At 41.4% G+C, this 21,478-nt stretch overlaps 2 protein-coding genes across 2 annotated transcripts; both read right to left on the reverse strand.

Moving 5' to 3' along the window:
- Positions 1-1,602: 1,602 nt before the first annotated feature.
- Positions 1,603-11,291, reverse strand: si:dkey-6n21.13 (P2Y purinoceptor 3). The gene is made up of 2 exons (XM_035639878.2): positions 10,939-11,291; positions 1,603-5,696 (listed from the first exon to the last, which is right to left on the reverse strand). The coding sequence occupies exon 2, from the start codon at positions 5,537-5,539 to the stop codon at positions 4,088-4,090; it is 1,452 nt and encodes a 483-aa protein (XP_035495771.1). The 5' UTR covers positions 5,540-5,696; positions 10,939-11,291; the 3' UTR covers positions 1,603-4,087.
- Positions 11,292-11,859: 568 nt separating this feature from the next.
- On the reverse strand, positions 11,860-19,519 carry si:dkey-6n21.12 (schwannomin-interacting protein 1). The gene is made up of 7 exons (XM_035633633.2): positions 19,184-19,519; positions 17,839-18,089; positions 16,594-16,718; positions 15,709-15,823; positions 15,430-15,555; positions 15,218-15,335; positions 11,860-14,652 (listed from the first exon to the last, which is right to left on the reverse strand). The coding sequence occupies exons 2-7, from the start codon at positions 18,085-18,087 to the stop codon at positions 14,552-14,554; spliced, it is 834 nt and encodes a 277-aa protein (XP_035489526.1). The 5' UTR covers positions 18,088-18,089; positions 19,184-19,519; the 3' UTR covers positions 11,860-14,551.
- Between the last annotated feature and the right edge of the window lie 1,959 nt (positions 19,520-21,478).

Below are 21,478 nucleotides of genomic sequence, written 5' to 3' on the forward strand. Positions count from 1 at the left end.
CAAAAACAATTTCAACATGATATTTAAAGCAGCCTATGTATCAACTATGTGGTAAATTGAAGTTGCAGGGGCCATAGCTCAGATTTTTTGAAAATACAGAGGTTGTGATAGCTAGATAGATAGATAGACTTTATTGAACCCTAGCTGGGAAAGTCCGCATTGGGGTTCTATTCTATATATAAATAAAGCGACTAACACTTTATTCTCCATGCAAATGTTGCAACACAAGGCAATAACATTGTGGATAACATAGGTATATAGGTTCATTTGTATTATGCTATGTTATAACTAAATGTATTAATTACATCTGACCACACATCCCTAAACATAATTATTCAATGGCAACATTTATAACTATATATATATATATATATATATATATATATATATATATATATATATATATATATACAGTGTATATATACAGTGTGTGTGTATATATATATATATATGTATATATATATATATATATATATATATATATATATATATATATATATATATATATGTATATATATATATATATATATATATATCATTATCCTGGCAAAAATATTTCCAAACCTAATTTTCTCTAGACATTGAAACTGACTACACTTAGCAAAAAGTTTGGCATGGCTAGGCAGTGTCCCAGGATATCAGAGGCACTTTTGTTAATATTAAGGTTTTCATTACAATTTTTTGGGTGTTTTATTGTAAATTATTAAAGAGGCACTAGGGGGTAGGCTGTCCTTTCAGCATACATGCCCTGTCAGAGGGTGCCAGAAACACAAGTGGGAAATAGTATAATAACATTAAATGGGTTAGATTTATTCTAGTACAAGTCATAAGAGGGGAATGTTCATAATTTGCATTAAGTGTTTAGATAGTAAATACACAATGCACAATCAGGCTAACACTTCACACAGGAAGAACTCTTGTTAATACTTTCTTTGGAACCTAATGTAATATACATACACCTCTAGAATGCATTACACCACAAGTATAACTCTGCCAAGGAGGTTAGGTTTTCACTCCAGTTTGTTTGTTTGTCAGTAAGATTATGCAACAACTACTAAATTAATTACCATGAAACTTGGTGGAAGGATGGGACATGGGCCAAGAAAGAACTCATTAAATTTAGGCGCAGATCCCGACGAAGGTACAGGAATTCTTTTGCTATCACTTTCTGTAACATTTTATTGAAATTTCCATTAATTTCCCAGAGAATAATGCATGGATCTTGTAAATCAAGCACCTTTACGGGACTGATATCTATGAGTGTGTGCAATTTGGTGCTACTTGAATGAATATAAGAGGAATGTTGGGCCTTGGCGGAGTTGTGCGCTCTACTGAGTGCTGTTTGAGTTCATTATTAGTGTTAATCTAATCCTTCATTGTGTATTAGGATGAAACACGAGTCATTATAAGTGGCTGAAGGTGCATTATAGAGGAAAGAGTTCAAAACTGAGGTAAAAAATAATCCACTAAAATCATGAGTGACTTAAACCAGAAACTAGAACTGTACCTGAATGTAACTGTCTTGTAATGTAATGATCTCCAGGAAAGGAATGGCTCTGAAATGGAAGGACTTTGACAATGCATGACAAGAAGAACAAAGAGTATATTCAGATCTTTATTCTGTTATGACACCTAAGAGGCACACAGTTGCTTGACGAATGCTCTGACATGTGCAGTGGAGATGGATTGAGGTTGATTTCTCTCCACTGTCACCAAGTGTTTGCTCATTGCGTGAACTGTTCAAGGTTTGAGTTCAATTGACTGGGGAAGGCTGGACAAGAAATTGTGGATGTGGCGTGGCTTGCAGAGGTGGACATCTTTACTGTGGATTTCTTAGCAAAAGTTTTAAAAGTTACCAACCTTTATAGGGAGGAGTAAGGCATGATGAATCACACAAACAGGAATAACACTCACCAATTGCCAATGTCAATCTCAGCTGTCAATCTTGATGGTTCACCCCTTTTTCTAGCATCAAATAACTAATTAAAACCAAACTTTTCAGAAACAAGAACACTTCAATATACAGCAGTGTGATTAAAAAAATGACAGAAATCATTTTTGGAAAAAAAATAATTTGGCGTACGTTTAATTTTTTTTGTTTGATCCACATCCCGTTTGTCAACATAGAGTGGGCAGGGTTTATGACCTATACCACAGACAGCTACCAGGGGCGATACAAAAATGTTAGGCTCAATTTCTGCGAGCTCTCATGTAATCAGTCTTTATATACAGTCTATGGTTAATGTTGTTTAATGAGCTACCAAGCACTTCCTTTGAAACTTGTGGTTCAATGTCAACACAGTAGCATTACCATCAGAACATACAATCAAGTCATAGAAACATCTCTAAAGCGTTTGAAGACATGAATTCACTACAATAGCATGCTTAATTATGAATAATCAGTTGAGTGGGGGGAGGCGGGTAGTCTAACCAAATGAGAAGAAATATGACTCCTTTTAATTCCAAAGATGCCAGCCATAACTATGCCTGCATTCAGCAGTTTTGCTTTGTGTGTTTGTGTGTGTGTGTGTGTGTGTGTGTGTGTGTGTGTGTGTGTGTGTGTGTGTGTGTGTGTTTGTGTGTGTAACCATGCTCCTGCACATCTGTCACTGAGGCTAAGGTCATTGATGAACTGTCAATAGGTACCTACAAATTGCAGGGCTGCCTGCTTGTCAAACCACAATAACTAATTTTCCTGTTTGTACATCTGTCTCTTCTTCTGATCCGGGAGTGGAGGCCTTACAGCCTTCTCAAAGCACCTTTGACAGAGCTAGGCTAGGGTGATCAGATCCCAACAAACAAAATGTGGGGCAAAGAATATGTTTGTGTGGGACAATGTGGGACAAAAAAAGTTGTGCCTTTCAAACAGCATAGTGTCAAATTTATTCAGACTTTTCTAGTACCACCATCTACTGAACCACATACAGAAGTAGAACCAGAAGGCATCATTCACTTCAAGCCTTTTAAGCCTCCTAACTAAAATCCAAGCAATAAATCTTAATAGAAATTTGACACAAAATAAAATATTAGTAATGTAATGTTCGAGTATGGAAACATGACAGGTGCTAGCCTTCTACCACAGTCTGCTGACCTGTATGACTGGGAATGCTGCACAGTGTGGTAAATGCTAGTTATTTCAGCTGCTGTTACCTTATCTGTCTGACAGTCATCTTTGGGTTTCAGTAGGAATGCATCCATAGATCGGGACATTTTTTTTTTCTGGCGACACGTTTCTTGTGCGTCTCGCATGCACTGTGTCTCTTCACATTGTATTCTCCCTCTGTGTGAAGAGGAAAATCTGCCTAAGTAACCCTTGTGTGCGCAGTTTGATTGACATCAATACACAGCCCCTTAATGACAGCTTTCACTCTTTCTTCACAGCCATTGGGCACAAGGCAGATTTTAGACAAGCGTCTGTGAAAAGCATCGTAACTTTTGAAAACTAGAGCCAATCGAACTGCGAGACATCATCTCTATTTGTGGGACGTTGGAAAAGGGTTAAAAATGCTGTGCAGTCCCACATAAAGCAGGACACATGGTCACTCTAGGCTAACAGCTAGGCTGACTAATGAAATTAAAATAATGACCAATGTAGCACATTATTTTTTGTTGCTGAGTAATTATGTAGTGTAATTCTTTTTTAAAGTAGCAATTAACTGCTTTGCCCAACATCAGCACTGTAGTTGTGCAAAGGATGACAGAGGTTGTCATTTTCTCTCAAGCTCTATTTTGTCATCCTTCAATGGAATACCTGTCACTTGTGTTCACTAACGTTCACTGTGTTCACTGTGATCACTAACCAAAATCTGTAACACTTTATAAATATACACCATGTACAACAAAATAACAAAATTACCATGATAAGGTCACATTTTCATTCATCTTGTATTTACCCACATGCTAGCCTTCAAAAAATGACTTGCATCAGACCTGCTCTTAGGCCCAAAACACTACAAATAAAAGGTATATTCAGAATTTTTAATCACTGCCTTTGCTACAGTGCTGATAATATGTTTTATTTTGTCTTCCAGTAAAAGACAATCCACAGTGCATCAAAAATCCCATTTTTTGTTTCTTAGGAAAACATTCATTCAACTATGTATCTGACTTTTGCTCTGTTCATGTATGCTGGACTGTTGTGAAATGCTTTATTCTCCTTATTATCCATTCCGTCTTCCATCTCTCCATCCTCGGCATCCTCTGCTTTTCCCATCATCCTTAGAGGCAACAAATGGCCACCATGTTGTCGGGTGTTGCTGTTTACCGTTTGGCAGCAGGCCTTGTCTTTAGTTAGAAAGTAAAGGAGGGCATTGAGCCATGCGTTGAATGATGCCAAAGGCCTCGTAATCTTATAGCACATGGAGACCATGGTCATGGTGTGACAGGGGACCCTATTTGTCACTTTCAACAGGAGGAAGATTGTCCTAGTTACATGAAAGGGGAGGAAACACAGAGCAAAGAGGAGAGTGATGGTGATAATAGTCTTGATAGATTTACGTCTGCGATTGGCATATGGGGAGTGGGCGCCAAGATAAATGGACATCCCTTTATCTCTTCCCACTGCCCTTGACATTCCATTGCTTCCTCTTCTTTCTCTTCCGAGTATTGCAGAGCTCCTTCTCTCCCTTTTCTCCACTCCTTCATGTCCGCCCTCTCTTGGACCTCTGTGGGATGAGGGCCGTGAATGCAGAGTTCTAAATATGGTTAGAACAACATGAGAGTAGCACCAAGCAATTATGGAAAAAGGCACAAAAAAGCCCAGCAAATGGAGTATGATGCCATAGGGTACGTAATCAGGAAACTCCTTATCTATGGCATCGTCCCAACAGTTCTGGTATTCCTCAATGACCCCTTCCAGGTTACCATGGCTTGCATTAACATTGATTGATGGTATCTCATGGCTTTGGTTGTCAGTACCGCTTACATTGGTGCCAGTCCCCCCCAGTCTTGTCACATGACCAGTCTGAGCAAACCGGAAGATAGGGCAGGTCAAAGCAAAAACTACAATCCAAACCAGAACACAAGTGCACTTCACAGCCTTCTTGGTCTCCAGTGTGATGACTTTCATTGGGTGGCAGATACCGAGGTATCTGTGGACAGAGATGCAAGTGAGGAAGAAGATCGAGCAGTAAAGGTTAAAGTAGAAGAGAAAACGGACCAGGCGGCACATGAAGTCCCCAAAGACCCAACGGTCACGCATGATGTAACTAGCCACAAGGAATGGCAGTGACAGGCCGTACATGAAGTCTGTAGAGGCCAGGTTGACCATGTAGATGAGAGAGGCATTCCAGCGCTTGGTCTGGCAGAACGAGCGGTAGAGGACGACAGAGTTAAGGAAAATGCTGAAGAGGAATGTGAAAGAGTAACAGATGGGGAGGAAGATGTACTTGTAGGATTCATCTATGCTGCAAGATGGAGATGGAGGGGTGATGGAGGGAGAGGGTGACCAGGAACTGAGCACGGTATGGAGCACCGAGACACTGATGTTGGGAGGAACCCCACCTCTGGATGACATTCTGATGAATTGAGTAACTTTCATGTGTGGAAGAATTTGCACACCGCTGTGGTGTGTACGTTTGGGATCCTGTCAGACTTCTTCTCTCTCATCCTTGTAATCGGCACCACTTAGTGTCAGTTTTGTGCGATCCTTTACTGGAGATGTTGAGGTGAGTTCAGATCCATGAGTGGACGTTTACCTAGAGATAAAGAGACAAGTTACAGTAGTTATCCGACTACAGTCATTCAAGATCTCAGTTAATTTGCTGAACTAAGTTTCAGCTTGGTGTTGCAATCAGTAGTATTTCACAGAATCTGCACAAAATAACCAATAGATGTTTTTCATTGGTTTTGATGATTTTGATTCAGCTGGTTCACATAGTTGATTCAAATCTAGTCCTTCTGGTGGAGCACAGTTTTTGATGATGGCTAACACAAGTGACCCTCAAGGGACGTCCTGATTTTGCCAAGTGGCTGCTGTCCTGAGACCAACATTTTGTATAGCGTTAATAGTAGGCGGACATCCTAATTTTGGCTGATGACTCCATCGTGTTAGCGCTCATCACTATCACAAACAAACCAGAGGTTTTCACAGTCTGATTTTAATGACATCTTAACCTCATGTAAGGCTTCAAGAACACAGAGCTTTAATGTTTTATTGTTTTATTATTTCAGTAAGAAGTGTCCCTCCCTTTCTGATCCCACTCCTGTTTTTACTTGCTGTTAATTCAAACTAACGGTAGCGAAGATAGCAAACATGATTAATACTACCTAGACACCAGCATGTTAACATTGTGAGAACCAAAGCTCAAAGTTAATGTATAGATTTTGTTTAGTTGAAAAATGCTCCACACTGGCTAATTTTGAAGGGGAGGAGGTAAAGTGAGAGGTTATATTTCCCACCACCCCATCTCCCCCCAATTCTTCGAATGTTGACCAGGGCCTTTGCACAATCTGTTTGACCTCCTGTTGTACGCTGCTGATTCTTAGTGCTTGTTTGCCTTCCTGTGTACAAGGGTATGCTGCTGATTCAGTCTCTTCTCACCCCATTAGCTCAGCAATAAGTAACCAAACTTGCCTTAGTGTCTCCGTCCCTCTATAACATCACGCCTCGCTCTCACCCCAAGGACTAGAGACTGTCTTTACAATCCTTAAAGCTACTCCAATTAGATGCCAGATGAAGAGGGACTGTTGTAAGTCAACATTTTTCAGTTAAACAGGATTAACTCAGGCAACACTCAGTTGAAAGGCCGACCATCAGCTGTGACGCTACATATGAGGATCAGCACACAGACTGGTGCAGCAGTGTTGGTTCAGTGAGCCATCTGCAGGTTTTACCAGCACTTCACTAGTTCAAGTAAATAAGGGTAATGTGTCAACCAGTAACGTGACACATTAACAGTAAAACACAAATATAGCCACAAAAAGGTGAACCCTTTGGAATAATTTCAAATATTGTATAAATTTGTCTTAGTATTATAAATATTCAGATCTTCCTCTAAGTTACAATTACAAACTCCCTGATTTCCAACTCCATGTTGGAGAAAGCATTGGACTGACTGAGCTTATGGTAAGGAGGTCAATCAATGAAAGAAGACTGGAAGTGTGAGTTAGAGACACTTTGACACATAATGATAAACACTCAAACATTTTGAGAAGCATATGTTGGATCTCAAACAAACATGGCAGAAGACTCCGGGTCAAAACTTGATTTACATGAAGCTGGAAAGGGCCTTAAGGGAAGATGAATTCACCATTTTATCAGTGTATCTTACGGGATATTATTATCACCTATGCGTCACACTGTCACTCAATTAAAGAAGAAATGGTTTGATATGAAACGGCTTAAAAACATTGTAAGTTTATACAATGTGAAGCATGCTAAAAGTATTTAACATACATTATTACAACATTTATTCTCGGGTGTGTAAAAGAGGTTGGCCAGGACCTGGCCTTCACAACACCAGTTGTGTGCTCTACCACGGCACAATTTCGCATATGACGCTCGTTGTATGAGCGCCTTGTCTGCGCATTGACTAGTGGCATCATGAGCCAGGGACTTTTAGCATAAACTCAATCCCTGGGGAAAATTCTGAATTGTAGGTAAAATAGCTTGCATGGCAACATTAGCAGCTGACAAGTCAAGCCAGCCATCTCCATGCACGCCTTGCGCATGCCAACTACACTATTTTGCAGCACAAAGGTGCGCTCCCCTGGACATCACTAAATATTTAATAGGTACATGAATAAATTATTATATTATATGTTTATTAATGAATGCTTCACAGTAATGAAATATGCAAGTCATTGGTGAACAACTTGACGTGAATAACAGCAGACAAAGTTCATGTGACTCCATCAGGACCACTCATCTTTTGTGTTCCTACTTTACAGAAAAGTCAAAATACAAGAAAATTGACGAATCTACTACATCACTCGTCCATACCACTTAAGAACAAATCTGTTGGTACAAACGGTTCTTGCATGAGGCCCAATGGTCCAAAAATCCTCCTGAACCTTGTGCGGGTCCGATCTGCAGCAACTGGAAGAGCTCAAGAGATCAATTAAGAGCTAAAACACCCAGTTAAATCTAAGAACAATACTTTACACCTCCTTCCTGGTGTGTAGCTGATTCAACTCTTAATGGTTACTGGTAAATAACTTTCCTTTAATTTAGTAAACCATTCAGACAATCATTTGCATCAGGCAGTTTGGATGAACCTTTAAATGACAAGTATTAGCTGCATAACTACAAATGCTGATTATGTTGTAATTTCAAGCCGAACATCTTAAGATCTTTTCTGGACGTTGTCAGTGCAGCTTCAGGCAGCCATATGTTTCCATTCATTGTGACACATATGAAAATGTACCAGGACAGTGCAGTGAATGCATTTATCTGAATTTGACAAATAAAGTGTTTAGTTGTGGAAACCAAATCCTTAACAAAATCAGGGACTACTTTCAAGTTTCATCTGCCTTTTTAAAAATATAGATATGTATTAATATCTGTAACACTTTCAGTCACAGGGACAATTTCCCAGTGTGACGTCTTTGTCATGCACTAGCTCATGTGAGATTAGAAACCTGTTAAGGGAAACTGTGTTTACATATACATACGTGACATTTAAGAAGACAAGATACTGTGCAAAGCACTGAAGAAAGAAAAAGAATGCAGACTTGGCATTCACTTTCATGAATTATGTGACTCAAACATGTTTCAAGAGTCTGTTAATATTACAAATTTACTACAAATCACATGTAGACTATACATAACAGTTAACCGTTTTGCAAAACTGTGCTGAGTGTTATATAACAGAAAGCATTTTAGTTTTTTATTTTGTATTATTCCATTGGCTTCTCTTCATTTGCATTTGGTGTTCACTGTGAGGGATTAGTCATTCCAAGAAACATTCTAATGAATGCAATTTACTATGTGGACATAACAAATGCATCCACACATTTAAAATGTTTAGCATGTATTCAGAAATGGTCAGCACAAAGGTAAGACCACAGATCATTTGTGGTTAAAGGAGACATATTATTTCCTCTTGTGTGTTATAGGTTTTTTGTGTACGTAAAAGCTCTGTTAAAGAGAGCTCCTCTACCCGACAGAAATCACTGCTCCTCGAGCCCCTGAAACGCCTCGTCAGCTGTCCGGCTGATCGCGATATCACGGAAGTTCATAAGTCACACTAATCGGCTGGCCAGTTACGCCCCCTAAGCAAAGCCAGGTAAAACGAGGACGGAGGCATGTCTGAGGCCGACCACACAGTACCGACTACACGATGAGAATGAGCTTGTTTATTGGTTCATCCCTTGCGCATGCATATATTGTCAAGCCTCCTGGAAGATGGCGGGCAAAGTCATAAAATCTCATGTATTTCTTTGATTTTTTACATTTTTAAAGCATTCAAATGCTGCGATTTGACTCAAATCGGGTTAAGGTCGGGGTCAGGGTCAGGGTTTGTTGTCGTTGCACACAAAAGTGAACATCAAACGACAACCTTTTTGAAGACCAAAAATCAAAATGAAAAATATATTGGTTTTAAAAAACAAATAATCACGAAATATTCATAATATCTACAGAAGTAACTCTTCTGTCGAAGGAAAGGGAAAAGTCCAGAGCAGAAGGATTCCCGATATGCACCTATTACGCTGGTTGCCAACCACCATTAAAAACGATGAAGAAGAATGCACAACCAATCACATTGGGATCTCTTATCGCGATGTGGCCCTTCAACACAGCCTCAACTATAGAGTGATGGTTGGGGCCGTGTTCATGGGCCAAAACCAGGTAAGAGATTGCAACGTGATTGGTTGTACCACACTCTTCCTTGTCTTTCGACGTTAAATTTGGCATACAACGTCAACAAACCCTTCCCCTAACCCGGTTTAAGGTAAACTCAGCATTTAAATAATTGAAAAGAGTGAAATCAAAAAAACTGAGATGATACATTGTTGCCCGCCATCTTTGGAATTGCAGGAGACGGGACAATATGCATGCGCAAGCAGTTGGCCAATGATCGAGTTCATTCTTTTTCGTGTTCCAGTACATTTACCTGTATCATTGACTATGTTTACATGGACTGCAATACTTAATCTGATCAGCATTAGTCTGAATAAGACAATTGCCATGTAAACAGCATTTTCTGATTACCTTAACCCAAATAAGGTCATACTCTGAAAAAGCAATAATAGAATTCTTAAAACAATCTTAGTCGCATTATGTAGACATGTACACATCTTGATCGCATTATGGCGTCCTTTCTAGTTAGTATATATAGTTTTCGCAGCATTTTGCGTCCTTCCGACATGCACAGCAGTTGACAAACTTTTCACGTCATAATCACACTGTGCTCTTTAATATGTAAATGGGAATATGAATGGAATATTCTATGAGCAACTTGTGTAAACATCTCAATCGCAATAAGCTTTTATTCAGAATAAGGTCAACAGCAATAAATAACTAAATCAAATAGCTCAAATAAGTAAATAGCTTTCAGGGCCAGATATTGTTAAGATTGAGCAGGAGTCAGAAAATCAATCACAGTCACACTTAGTCTTCTGTTTAAAGAGTGCACTTTTCTTTTTCCAGGTCTGAACCGAGGGCCACATCAACGGGGTTAGTTTTCCAGGAGCAGCTGATATGTTCTGAGAACAAGCTCCACGAAGTCCAACCTGGTGTATCATCTGCCATTTAATTCATATTCATTCTCATTAAGAAATGTTCTGGGGCAGGTATTTTCAAAAGTGAGTTACAAATCATGCTGTTGAACGGATCTTTAACAATTAACCGTTTTACTGCTCCGTGGGCTTAAAAAAAACCCGACCACTGTGAAGTCTCCGGAGCTGCATTAGGAGTTCAGTGTTTGTGTACAGGGACCTGCATGGAACTCATAAATACCTGCATCACTGCAATCTGCTGTTAGACGGAGAGCTTACCTGTGCCAGCGAGGACTTTTTTCTCCATATGGCTCCTGTTCCATCAGTCACCCATGGGAATAATCACGAGAAAATACAAAAAGTAAAAAAAATAAAAACCCTACAAAAGGCTTGGACTGCAGTGCAGCCGAACATCGGCAGCTTTCAACAACAACAAAAAAAAACGCCCAAAAAAACACACCTTCTCTCTGTAATATAAAAAAAATTCAGCTGTGATCAGTCCGTGGTGTTGTAGCAGTCTGGATCCGTGACCTTGACAGTTGGACCACTTCAGCTTTCACCTTTTCTCTGCTGCTCCTCTGAACAGTCCGAGCAGTTTCTATGGTAATTCAGTCCCTCCCTCTGTCCCTCACTGTGTGTCATCCAATTGTTCTTCCCGCTTCACCAGTCTCTCTCTCTCTGTGTGTGTGTGTGTGTGTGTGTGTGTGTGTCACTTGCTTTCTCCTCAGCTGAGCTCGGCTCCATGAGCTGGACGTTTTTGACTATTCATTTAGCGCTTCTCTAGTCTTATTGACCACTCAAAGCACTTTTACAGCATTCGCCCAATCGCACACACCATCCATACAGCGCCGCTATTTACAGCTCTGTTTCTGTCACATTCATACACATTCATACACTGCTGCCGCAGTCGTCGGAGGCAATTTAGGGTTAGGTGTCTTGCCCGAGGTCACGCCGGCATGCTGACAGGTGGAAGCAGGGAGCGAACCGCCGATCTTCCGGTTTTTGTGGACGACCTCTCTATGTCCTCCTGAGCCACAGCCGCCCTAATGGCCTGATCTGCGCAATAACAGTTTTTTTGTAGTACTGGTGCCGGTACTACGCCTCACAATGAGATCTTTTGATGGAACAAAGACAAAGATGAGCAATTCAGGTGCTCTCAGAGCCAGCAGCACCGCATTACAAAATCAGGGAGACCAAATATAGTATCCAAAATGTTTCAATCATTCAAATGTCAGAACATTTCGGTTGGAAAAGTTCAAAAGCATCGCGACAAGGTGTCAAAGAAAAACACATAGAGACAGACGTTCAGCTACAATTGAACATCCTTAATAGACTTCAGAGAGTCGAGAACAAAGATCAGCTCAAACTGAATAAGACCATTAAAGTCACATGTTTCTTCTGTGAAACTGACCGGACTCATACTTTATTTGTTCAGGCCCAATGTCAAGTCAAATGTAAACAAAAGGGACGATCCACCACCAAAAATTTGAAACAACAGTATTGGAAATTAACACAATGCAAAGTCTTGCAACAAGTCTAAATTACTGTTCCTCTGCTGAAGATTTCTTAAAATTAGTTTTATAAACATGACAAACAGATTGTTTTTGTGGCCTAACAAGATTTTAGTCAGATTAAATGCCGGCGGTTCCATGCTGACAATACCAACGGTGGATCAGGCCCGTGGCACATTGAGCTGATCAGCTGCTCTCTGTGTCGAGGCCTTGAGGGAAGACTTTATTTGAAATAGCAACCGCTTATAAATGCTACATGTGAATTCACAAAATAAAAGCTGGTATTCAAAGGAATGCTCTAAAAAAAAAAAAAGAAAAAAAAAGTGGCAGGTATGACGTGATTCACACACTACATTCAGCGAGAATGAATTGCCGAGTCAAACAGTTCTACTCGGTTGAGTGTCCCCTGCCAAGGAATGAACTGTTGCAGGCTTTTTCAATTTGAAATGTATCACGTATAATGTATATAGCTGAACAGCGAACCAACAAAACCAGACAGATTAGTAGAATTCAGTCGGTGATGTTTTTGTTCAAGAGGAAAAGTTCCGTTGTCGGTCGAGGTCACAGGTAAACATTGTTTGTTAAAATGAACAACTTGTGCCAAGACTGTCGCAGAACAAAAATTCATAAAAAAAAATACATTCCCTTACATATCCAGAAGAAGCACTTTGGTGAAGAAGAAGATTTAAAATTGTGCTTCATTTATTGTACACTAACCTAAAAAAAAAAACGACACAAAGACATGAAACAAACGACACTACACTTGCAACTAAGTAGAAAAAGGACAGATTGTTCAGTTGGCGGAATTAGCAGCTTCTTAACACGACTCCCTTTGATATGTCAGTTTTAATCCTTGAGGAAAGATGCCACACGCAGCAACGTGCGTAGAAGCATCGCCCCCGGGTGATCAAGCTCAGCTTGTTGACCTCTTGGTACGGACTATAGCCTCTCAACTTTTTACACACGGAAGAAAGAAAAAAAAAAACACGTTGCCACGGAAGATACAAAAATGTTTAGTAGCTCCGACTCGTTTTTGGGCTACTTGTGGAAAAGTGTCGAACCGGAATCAGCCCAATGGCGGAGACGTGCGAGCGCGCGGCTGAATGATGTGAGGTAACCGACGGAGACAACAGTCGGTAGGAACGCGCGGTCTTTCAAAGACATTCTAGGATTTTGTGCACCACTCAGCCCAGAGTGACTCTGGTCGAATCGACAGGAATGTGGATCACACCACCTGTGTGTGTTCCTGCGGACGAGCAGTTCCTGCAAAATCAATCAGAAAATGTATGAACACTGGACGGATCCTTTTTTTTTTTTTTTTTAAGTGTCTCCAAAAGAACAATGAGTTGATTGTTCTGGTCACTTTTATCCTGCTTTTTGCATAAACTGGAAGGAGCGAATAGCCGCCTCGCCGTGTCGACAGTTCAAAATCTGACCGGGTCACCAGGGCTTAGTGTCACTGAGCAGAGATCTGTCCACGTCTCCTGTGAACGTTGACTCTTCATAAGTTTCACTTTGGCGTTCGACGACCGAGGGGCGCACAGAGGCAAATTGCTGACCACATGCACGCCAAAGAAAAGGAAAACACAGCTGAACACGGCAGACTAGTGGAATAGTGTAGTGCCGGTCGACCTGCGGGTCAGATGGGTTCTGGTTTCAGCTTTCTAGAAAACACTACAGGTTGCGAGCGGGGCTGGTCGAAGAGCGACAAAGCATGCGTGCATTGTGCTTTGCATTATAGGACGAATTTCATGTAACACAAAGATGACATTACTAGTCCACCCCCAGTCACATGTCGGTAATAAAGAAACAGAGGCACATCTCAATTTGGACTTGACTTTCACCGTCAGCATTGGGAGGTTTTACCCTTTCTGTTTCCGTCTGGGTGCCAAGCCGGTTTAACATGAACCCACACCTATATTTGTCATGGACATAGCATAGATTAAACTGTTGCTGATGTGCGCTCCTCCATCCACAGCCACGATCCCGTGTGCCAGTTCAGTTCAGCGTACCGTAAGTCCTCCTCACCATCACCATGGCTCTGACAGGCGGCTTTGTGACGGTGTGTCACATGCAAAGTTTGAAACCACAGCTTGTAGACACCGTCTCTTAGTGAAACTAAATTGACCTTATAAAAATACAACATAGACAATGACATAAAAAACTACTGTACAACTGAATGTCCAAGTCCTTCCAGGGAGTGAGTCATCACAGCGGTTGGCTGGTCAGACTAAGACACTGGTGGGATTGAGATGTTTGTGGGGACCACTGCGTCACATCTTACTAACAACTGTTCACCGACAGCGATGCTTCAGCTCAAATGTTCGTGTGACACATCACCGTTGGACAGGTGGAACTCAGCCGGGAGCGATCGGCAGGGTTCACAGTGAGGTGAGATCCTGGACCTCCAGCAGCATGGCGTCCTGCTCGGTCCTCAGCTGGTCCCGGACCTGGAGGCGACCCACCAAGTCGGAGCTCAGGTCTGATGTGGACAGGTGAAAAAATAAATAAGTTCAAAATGCAGTTTGGAAAAATGTCATATCAGTTGCTTAAACGTGTGACTACACTTTCTTTCTGACCAATTATGGACCAATTGGAGAAAATGAGGGTACGGTTTCACAAATCACATTAAGTTTCATCCCCAATCTTTTATACAGTGGAAGTCATTTCAGGTCACTGTCCTTATACGCCTTATTCCTCATTCCTGTATGAAAGATTGTGGATGAAAACTTAACGTGATTTGTGAACCCTAGCCCTAACCCTAACCCCCCCAAACCAGTAAACCTAGGGGAAACACTGTAATTAGCTGTAAATTCATAGACGATGGCATCCTTGGTTAGATGCCTGGGATCTTTCAATTTCAAACATTCCGACACTTGCATTACTATAGCTAGTATCATATCTATATGGGTTGGGTTACACGCTGTTTGTATTGTGTATGATGATTTTGATGTAATAAGTATTTGCAGTTTTGGATGAAAAGCAAGCTACTGCGTCTAACGCGTCTGGTCACAAGCGGAGTGGGATGAGGATGTGTGCACTTGTACCTTGTATGGTCTGGCTGAGAGTTGAGCACAGAGCATTCAGCTCTTTGACACCGAAGCTTTGCAAATCACTGCGCTCAAGATGCCTCCTCTGGATTACAGGGTCACTGCGGGAGGCAGACTGAGGAGAGGAGAGGAGAGGAGAGGAGAGCAGTGACGGACGAGAAAGGGCTTCATCGCGACAGTGTCGTGCCAATGTCACACGTGCTTCTCACCAGTGTTTTGTGGTCTGCTCTGAGTCGGTCCCGTAGGTTCCTCAGAGTGTTCCTGAAGCCCCTGGATTTCGGTTTCTCTGGCTTGGAGGCGGGTTGAGGATTCTTATGGACCTGGGCGCTCCCTCTCTTTCTCAGCAGGAGAGGACAAGGGGGAGAGGATGTCACTATCTACATGGCGGTTTTTCATACTCATTTCGCCTCCGTGGTCGCTCAGTTACAGCTCAGAGCGAGCACAGTTTGGTCTAATGTCAGGGACTTTTTGTTTTTAGGGGTAGTTACCCATGTGCTGGAGCTGTCCTTCTTGTTCACGTCTCCTTCCTTCTCCTCTTCCTCCTCCTCCTCACTTTCACTGTTGTTGATGAAGCAGAGCTGCAGGTTCATCTGTGTCTGCAGGCTGGAGGAAACACAAAAGCCAAACAGATTTCACGGGCTGGATTTTGGACGGGTGGTCTTTTGTCCGACTGACTGAGTTGTGTGTGATGGAAAAAAATGAAACCTGCAGGTTTCTTGTCACAATAACCAAACATTAGCTCACAGGCGGAAAAAAGTAGGTGTTTGACAACTTTCAGTCAGTTTTCAGTAGGATAGAAAGATTCTGGCCTTTGTGACCTCGCAGGAGTTTTGAAGTGCACCAAAATATATATATATGACACACTAAAGGAAAGGGAAAACCTCAAAAGCAAAATATGGGCATTCTTATCCATGGGTCCCCACAAAATGGACACAACAGCACTGTTTAACTCGGAGCGAGAAATGTGACCAGGCCACAGAAAGCAATCACAACCTGACGTGGCAGATTTATATAGTACAGTATACAGTACAACACACCAGCCTATTCCCCTGGACTGTGTTCGCCGCCCGGTGAGGGCTGTGGCTGGTCATGTGACTGGACCTCTAATGGGTAACTGAACTGACGTGAACTTTGACACTCATTTCTCATTTCCCTTTCAAACACTATAATAACATATGGAAGAAACTAAATTAAATATGAATACTGAGAGCTTAATAGCCGGCTTACATCTCTTATGTAGCAGTTATAGTTCAATTATTTACACATGAAGCTATGAATGCCGCAGACCCTTGACTTATAACTAATATAGTTTATTCTACATATAATAAAAGCAGTAAGCCTGTGCAGGTCATCAGTCAGTGTAGTGCCTGTACCGGGAGGTGAGTGCCAGCACGTGGCTGTTGCAGGCGTCGTCTCCGTCCTCCCAGCTCTCCGCTCTCCTGCCTCGCTCCTCCGTCCAGCTCCCTGGAGCTCTGCCTCGCTCCAGAGGAATCCCACTCTGAAGACCAACACCACACACGTGTTACACAAACACTTCCGTTCGTCTTTAAGTCACCGGGGTGGCGGCAAAATCACAGTTACATTTCCTCTTGTATTTAAGACATCTTATGCTCATATTCAGGTTCATAATTTCAATCTGGGTTGTTACTTGAAATGATTTACATGCTCTAATGTTCAGTAAACACACCCGCTTCCTCGGACTTCCTGCAGCTCCTCTTTTCCAGCCTCTTTCTGAAACACTAGGTTTTGAGCTCCGGGCTTTTTAAGGAAGTTCTCTCGCTCTCACTTTACCCGGCTTTGTTGGGGGGGCGTGTCAGATTAGCTGCTTGACATGCTCGACGCACCTCGTTACGGAACTATCGGCCGGATTACTGACGAGGCGGCCGGATTACTCAGGATTAGAGCGGAGCTGCCTGGACCACGGGCGGACTTTTTAACTCCGCAGACCTTTTACACACACAAAAAACCTACGACACACTAGAAGAAAGGGAAAACTGAAAAAGCATAATGTGTCTCCTTTAAATCACTGTGAGAAATCACTGAGATTAGAGAAATTAGACTTTAGCAGCACTTTACCTGTATTTAAATCATATTTTTATAGGAAACCCATTCAATTTTTAACTGGTTTTAACTGGTGTTGTTTTTTTAAAAATTATTTTCTTTTATGTTAATATTTAGATAAGTTCTATGGAAATTAATGTTTAACATTGTTATTATTGCGTAATTGTTTTTTATGTATCGGCCAGTATATTGGAATTGGAAATCTTTTACTCCCTGATATCAGTATCGGCACCAAAAATCCTTATGAGCCGGACTGTATAGTTTCTAAGTTGTCAATCATAAGTGCCAAATCTCTTTCAAAAGAATTAGTGTATAGTTCTAGCAGTGAAATGTTATCTTATGATGTGGGCATACTGTATGTGAATGTTTTGCATTTCTTATTACTTATCAGCTAATATACACATCACTGCAAATATGTATATTATCTGTATATGGTTGTATTAAAATCAGGGGAGGCAAATTTGGGAGGGATGGCTTTCAAAGACCGAAACAAAATTAACAAAACCAGTCCAGGACACAACATCATACTCCCCATCTCCCAGACTGTAACCTCTGACCTTTGCCCTTTTCTCCTTCTTCTCCTCTTCTTGCTTCTCCAGCTCAGCGATGCGCAGGCTCAGCGCTTCCCAGTGCATGATGGGAAGGCCCAGGTTGTCCTCACCATAGCCTTCCTGCCAGACCAGTGCCGCACCCTCCGAATCGTCATCGTCCTCCTCTTTGTTGTCAGTGTCATCATCGCTCCTCCGGTCGTCTTCTGCCTCGTTGCTCTCCTTCTCCTCCCGCTGTCTCTCCTTCTCTCCCTCCATCTCTGCGGTGATGGACGCAGGAGGACACAGGGTCAAAGGTCATACAAGTAGCTGGGGAAGTAAATCTAATGTTTGCCAGTTTAAGACAATATTTCATTTTGACAAAGTTATTGTATGTTGTTCTTGCATGATCATTATTATCATTAATAATAATATGACCCTATTGTTTATCATCAGAGCTGTTGGGTTTCTCTGTAATATTGCAGTCTTGACCTCACTATGTTAAGTGCCTGAGACAATGTATGCTTGGATTTGGCGCGATACAAATCAATTGAATTGAAATCCTAGTAGATGGAGTCTGCCATGTCGCACCACGTTTTGTACAGTAGCCCAGAAAAGGGCACTCAGTAGAGTGCATACTTGCGTATTAGTCTGGGACCTCTCAATTCATTTTCGATTTCCAAGAGGTGTTAACCTGCTTACCAAGTTACCATGGTGATTTATCCCGGTTAGAGAACCAGCTTCATAGGACGGAAAACCCAGAGTTAAACCTGAAGTTACCTCGATAACCGCAAATCCTGCTGGGTAGCAGAGGCCCGAGGAGGTGACATGTTGTCATGGTGACATGTTTGGGATGAGTGGCCCTCGGGACCCTAACCCCTCCCGTTCATTGAAGACTGTACTTGCTGCGATGTCACCGATGTTGTGACATCACCGGTGACTGTGTGCATTTTTTGGCAACACGCAGCAATGTTCCGAAAGACACTTTCCTCCAGTCGTTGTGTTGATTGTTTGACCTGAACCCATTGCACACATCAGATTGTGACTTTTTTTTTTGCCAGTTAGTATTTTTCAGCAATATGAACGGATTTCCCTTCATGTGTCTCTGGACTGCTTATAGAGGGTCATAATAAAAAATAAAAAAAAAGGGTTAGAGAGTGATAAAAGTTCATGATCTTATAGACAGTAAAAAAAACAAAAAAAAGTCGGTACAAGTGGCAGAAGGCCCTCTACAGGGCGGGGTGTGGAAGAAAAAAGTCCAGTAAGACGCTGTTGAGTAAGAAGTCAGGGGTTTCCAGGTTGGACTGATGGAAATGTCTGATGTCGACTCACCGAACTGTCAGCGATCACCGGGGGAAGAAGAGTAGACACTTACCGCCTCGACGGCCACGCAGAACACAAGTCTACGGAGAGTTGGGCCACATAGCTCGGCTCCGTCCTCAGCTCCCCCCGGTCATCTTCCTCCTTCCGGCAGCTTCCCAGCGACTTGTCCGCTGCTCCTCGAACTGGGACAGCGTGTCCGTCCCGTCCCGGGGGGGGGGGGTCTCGGTGAGCAAGCTCCTCTCCCTCGCAGACCGCCGCAGCAGGTCGATGTCCCCTCACTCCTCGTCCCGACACACGGACAAAAGACTCGCAACCTGTGGAATTTCACGAAGAGGAGCGTTTGCGAGTGAAGAGTCAACTCGGGCACTTCCGGTTGCTGCCTTCAAAATAAGTGTCTTCCAGGCCAGGTCTGCTTTAGCACCGCCGCAAACTCACTCACTCACTCACTCACTCGCTCGCCATGGGTAAGTTGTGTGGCAGAACTTTCACTTCAGGGATTTTGTTTCGCCTATGGCCTACTTGGTTATTGTATGACTGGAGTAAAATAAGTTCGGGAGAGAAACGCTCCTCCATCCACTTCCCCCCTGCGAAGCGGGGAACTATGGAAGCCTGGAGGGGCCTTAATTCGAATGAGAACGTTCATGTGACAATGAAAATGTAATTCCACAATTTAGCATTATCATTTTCCACCAATGAACGTGTCTTTTAAGTACAAATTTAAATAAAAAATGCAATAACCTAATTTCCATTTTCATTTTTGCTGAAAAAAAATTTAATAATTATAATACATTTTATTTGTATGTATACATATCCAAATGTTGTGTTCACACACCCCCATTATCACCAGGTTTTGGGTTGAGTGAGCGGTGTGCACGTTCAATCAAGGAGCGCGAGATAGTGTCTCCTCTCCAAACAGAGTGATGGATGGAGGGATGAAGGATGATGATGATGTCCATAAACACCCAACAACCAATGAAAATATAAAAGACCCAACACAAGCAAGGTATTTGATCTGATGAATACAGCTCACATTGACACTCATTCATGAATCGTCTTTGGAACACATGGGAAAACAGCATCAGTATCTTCCACAATTAATTGCAATTAAAAAATGGTCCATTTCACTCGAGTAATCTCACATCATAAACTTATACAGCCAACTCATCCACAAGACACAATCAAGCTCACATTTGAGATTAGATAAGATAAGATGTACCTTTATTGATCCGCCTAGGGGAAATTCAGAATTGTCACAACAGTGTACCAACACAGGGGAAATGTAATGATAAAATGAAGTAAAATAAAAAAAGCATCTAAGGTAAATTAAACAGAACTACTTTACAAAAAAATAAGAAACACAATAAACAATAACATATACTATATACACTATTATTATCATCACACTATTATATATACTAATGTATAATATTCATATTATATATGTGATTCGTATAATTATGAATAACATTATTATTCAAAACTCTTCTACATTTGTTCAAGATCCACTAGACAACAACACTTCAAATCAAATGTAGCTGTTTTATTGTGAGATATGTCTCGGGAGTAAATCCCATTTATGCATCATTTGATTGAGTTTATTCTTGCTTTTGATTAAAAAGAATTCCCCCCTACAGCATTAATATACATTTATTTCTGCATTTTTTAATGTATTTATTTATTTATTTATAATTTTTGTCCTTCATACTCCACGGCTCTCAAAATGTGTGCCGGAAGATACAAACTAAATCATGGAGGAAGCTAATATTTTCTTTATTGATCCATATGCCTTTAATCTATAGATTTCTCATTTTGCAGTAACCACTCGATCACTATACTTAATCTACGCAATTCGCTCGTTCCAGTCTTCGATATTACGCCTCTCTCACAATCTGAACAGCCAGGGTTTAACCAGTAGAGGGCAGTCACGCTTATTACCACACAGAATTGTGTAGAAGTTGCACTAAAATGTGTGGAAGATTAAAAACATTTGGACCTTATAGTATACCTTATATTACTAATGTTACGCTCAGAGATAACTGGGACACAGTGATAAATACTTGAGTCTGGCAGCCCACACTGTCAGGGGAAGCACACAGAGACAGAACACACATATCATCCCACAATGAGTTTTCAGTGACCAGAAAACCCCCTAATTATTATTCATAATCCCCAAAACGAAACATTTTTCATAGCTACATTCCACATCGGGGCAGACAGACACAGAAATAATCAAATCACCAAATAGTGTTGATTTATTTATATGTATGTAATTTTTTCTCCGTCATTGAAGTAGTCTTCTTTTTTGTACAATTAAAAGAATTGATGATTAGGATATAAGCTACACTGG

This window comes from Scophthalmus maximus, chromosome 1 (genome assembly GCF_022379125.1).
Source record: "Scophthalmus maximus strain ysfricsl-2021 chromosome 1, ASM2237912v1, whole genome shotgun sequence".
Classification (NCBI taxonomy): domain Eukaryota; kingdom Metazoa; phylum Chordata; class Actinopteri; order Pleuronectiformes; family Scophthalmidae; genus Scophthalmus; species Scophthalmus maximus.

Excerpts from the sequence above, each read along its gene's own strand:
- si:dkey-6n21.12 (XM_035633633.2), bottom strand. The coding sequence starts at position 18,087 with ATGGAGGGAGAGAAGGAGAGACAGCGGGAGGAGAAGGAGAGCAACGAG. Across the intron at positions 15,824-16,593 it reads GTGCTGGCACTCACCTCCCG|CCTGCAGACACAGATGAACC; the intron begins GTACAGGCACTA and ends TGTTTCCTCCAG. Across the intron at positions 15,556-15,708 it reads AGGACAGCTCCAGCACATGG|AGAGGGAGCGCCCAGGTCCA; the intron begins GTAACTACCCCT and ends CTGCTGAGAAAG.
- si:dkey-6n21.13 (XM_035639878.2), bottom strand. The coding sequence starts at position 5,539 with ATGAAAGTTACTCAATTCATCAGAATGTCATCCAGAGGTGGGGTTCCT.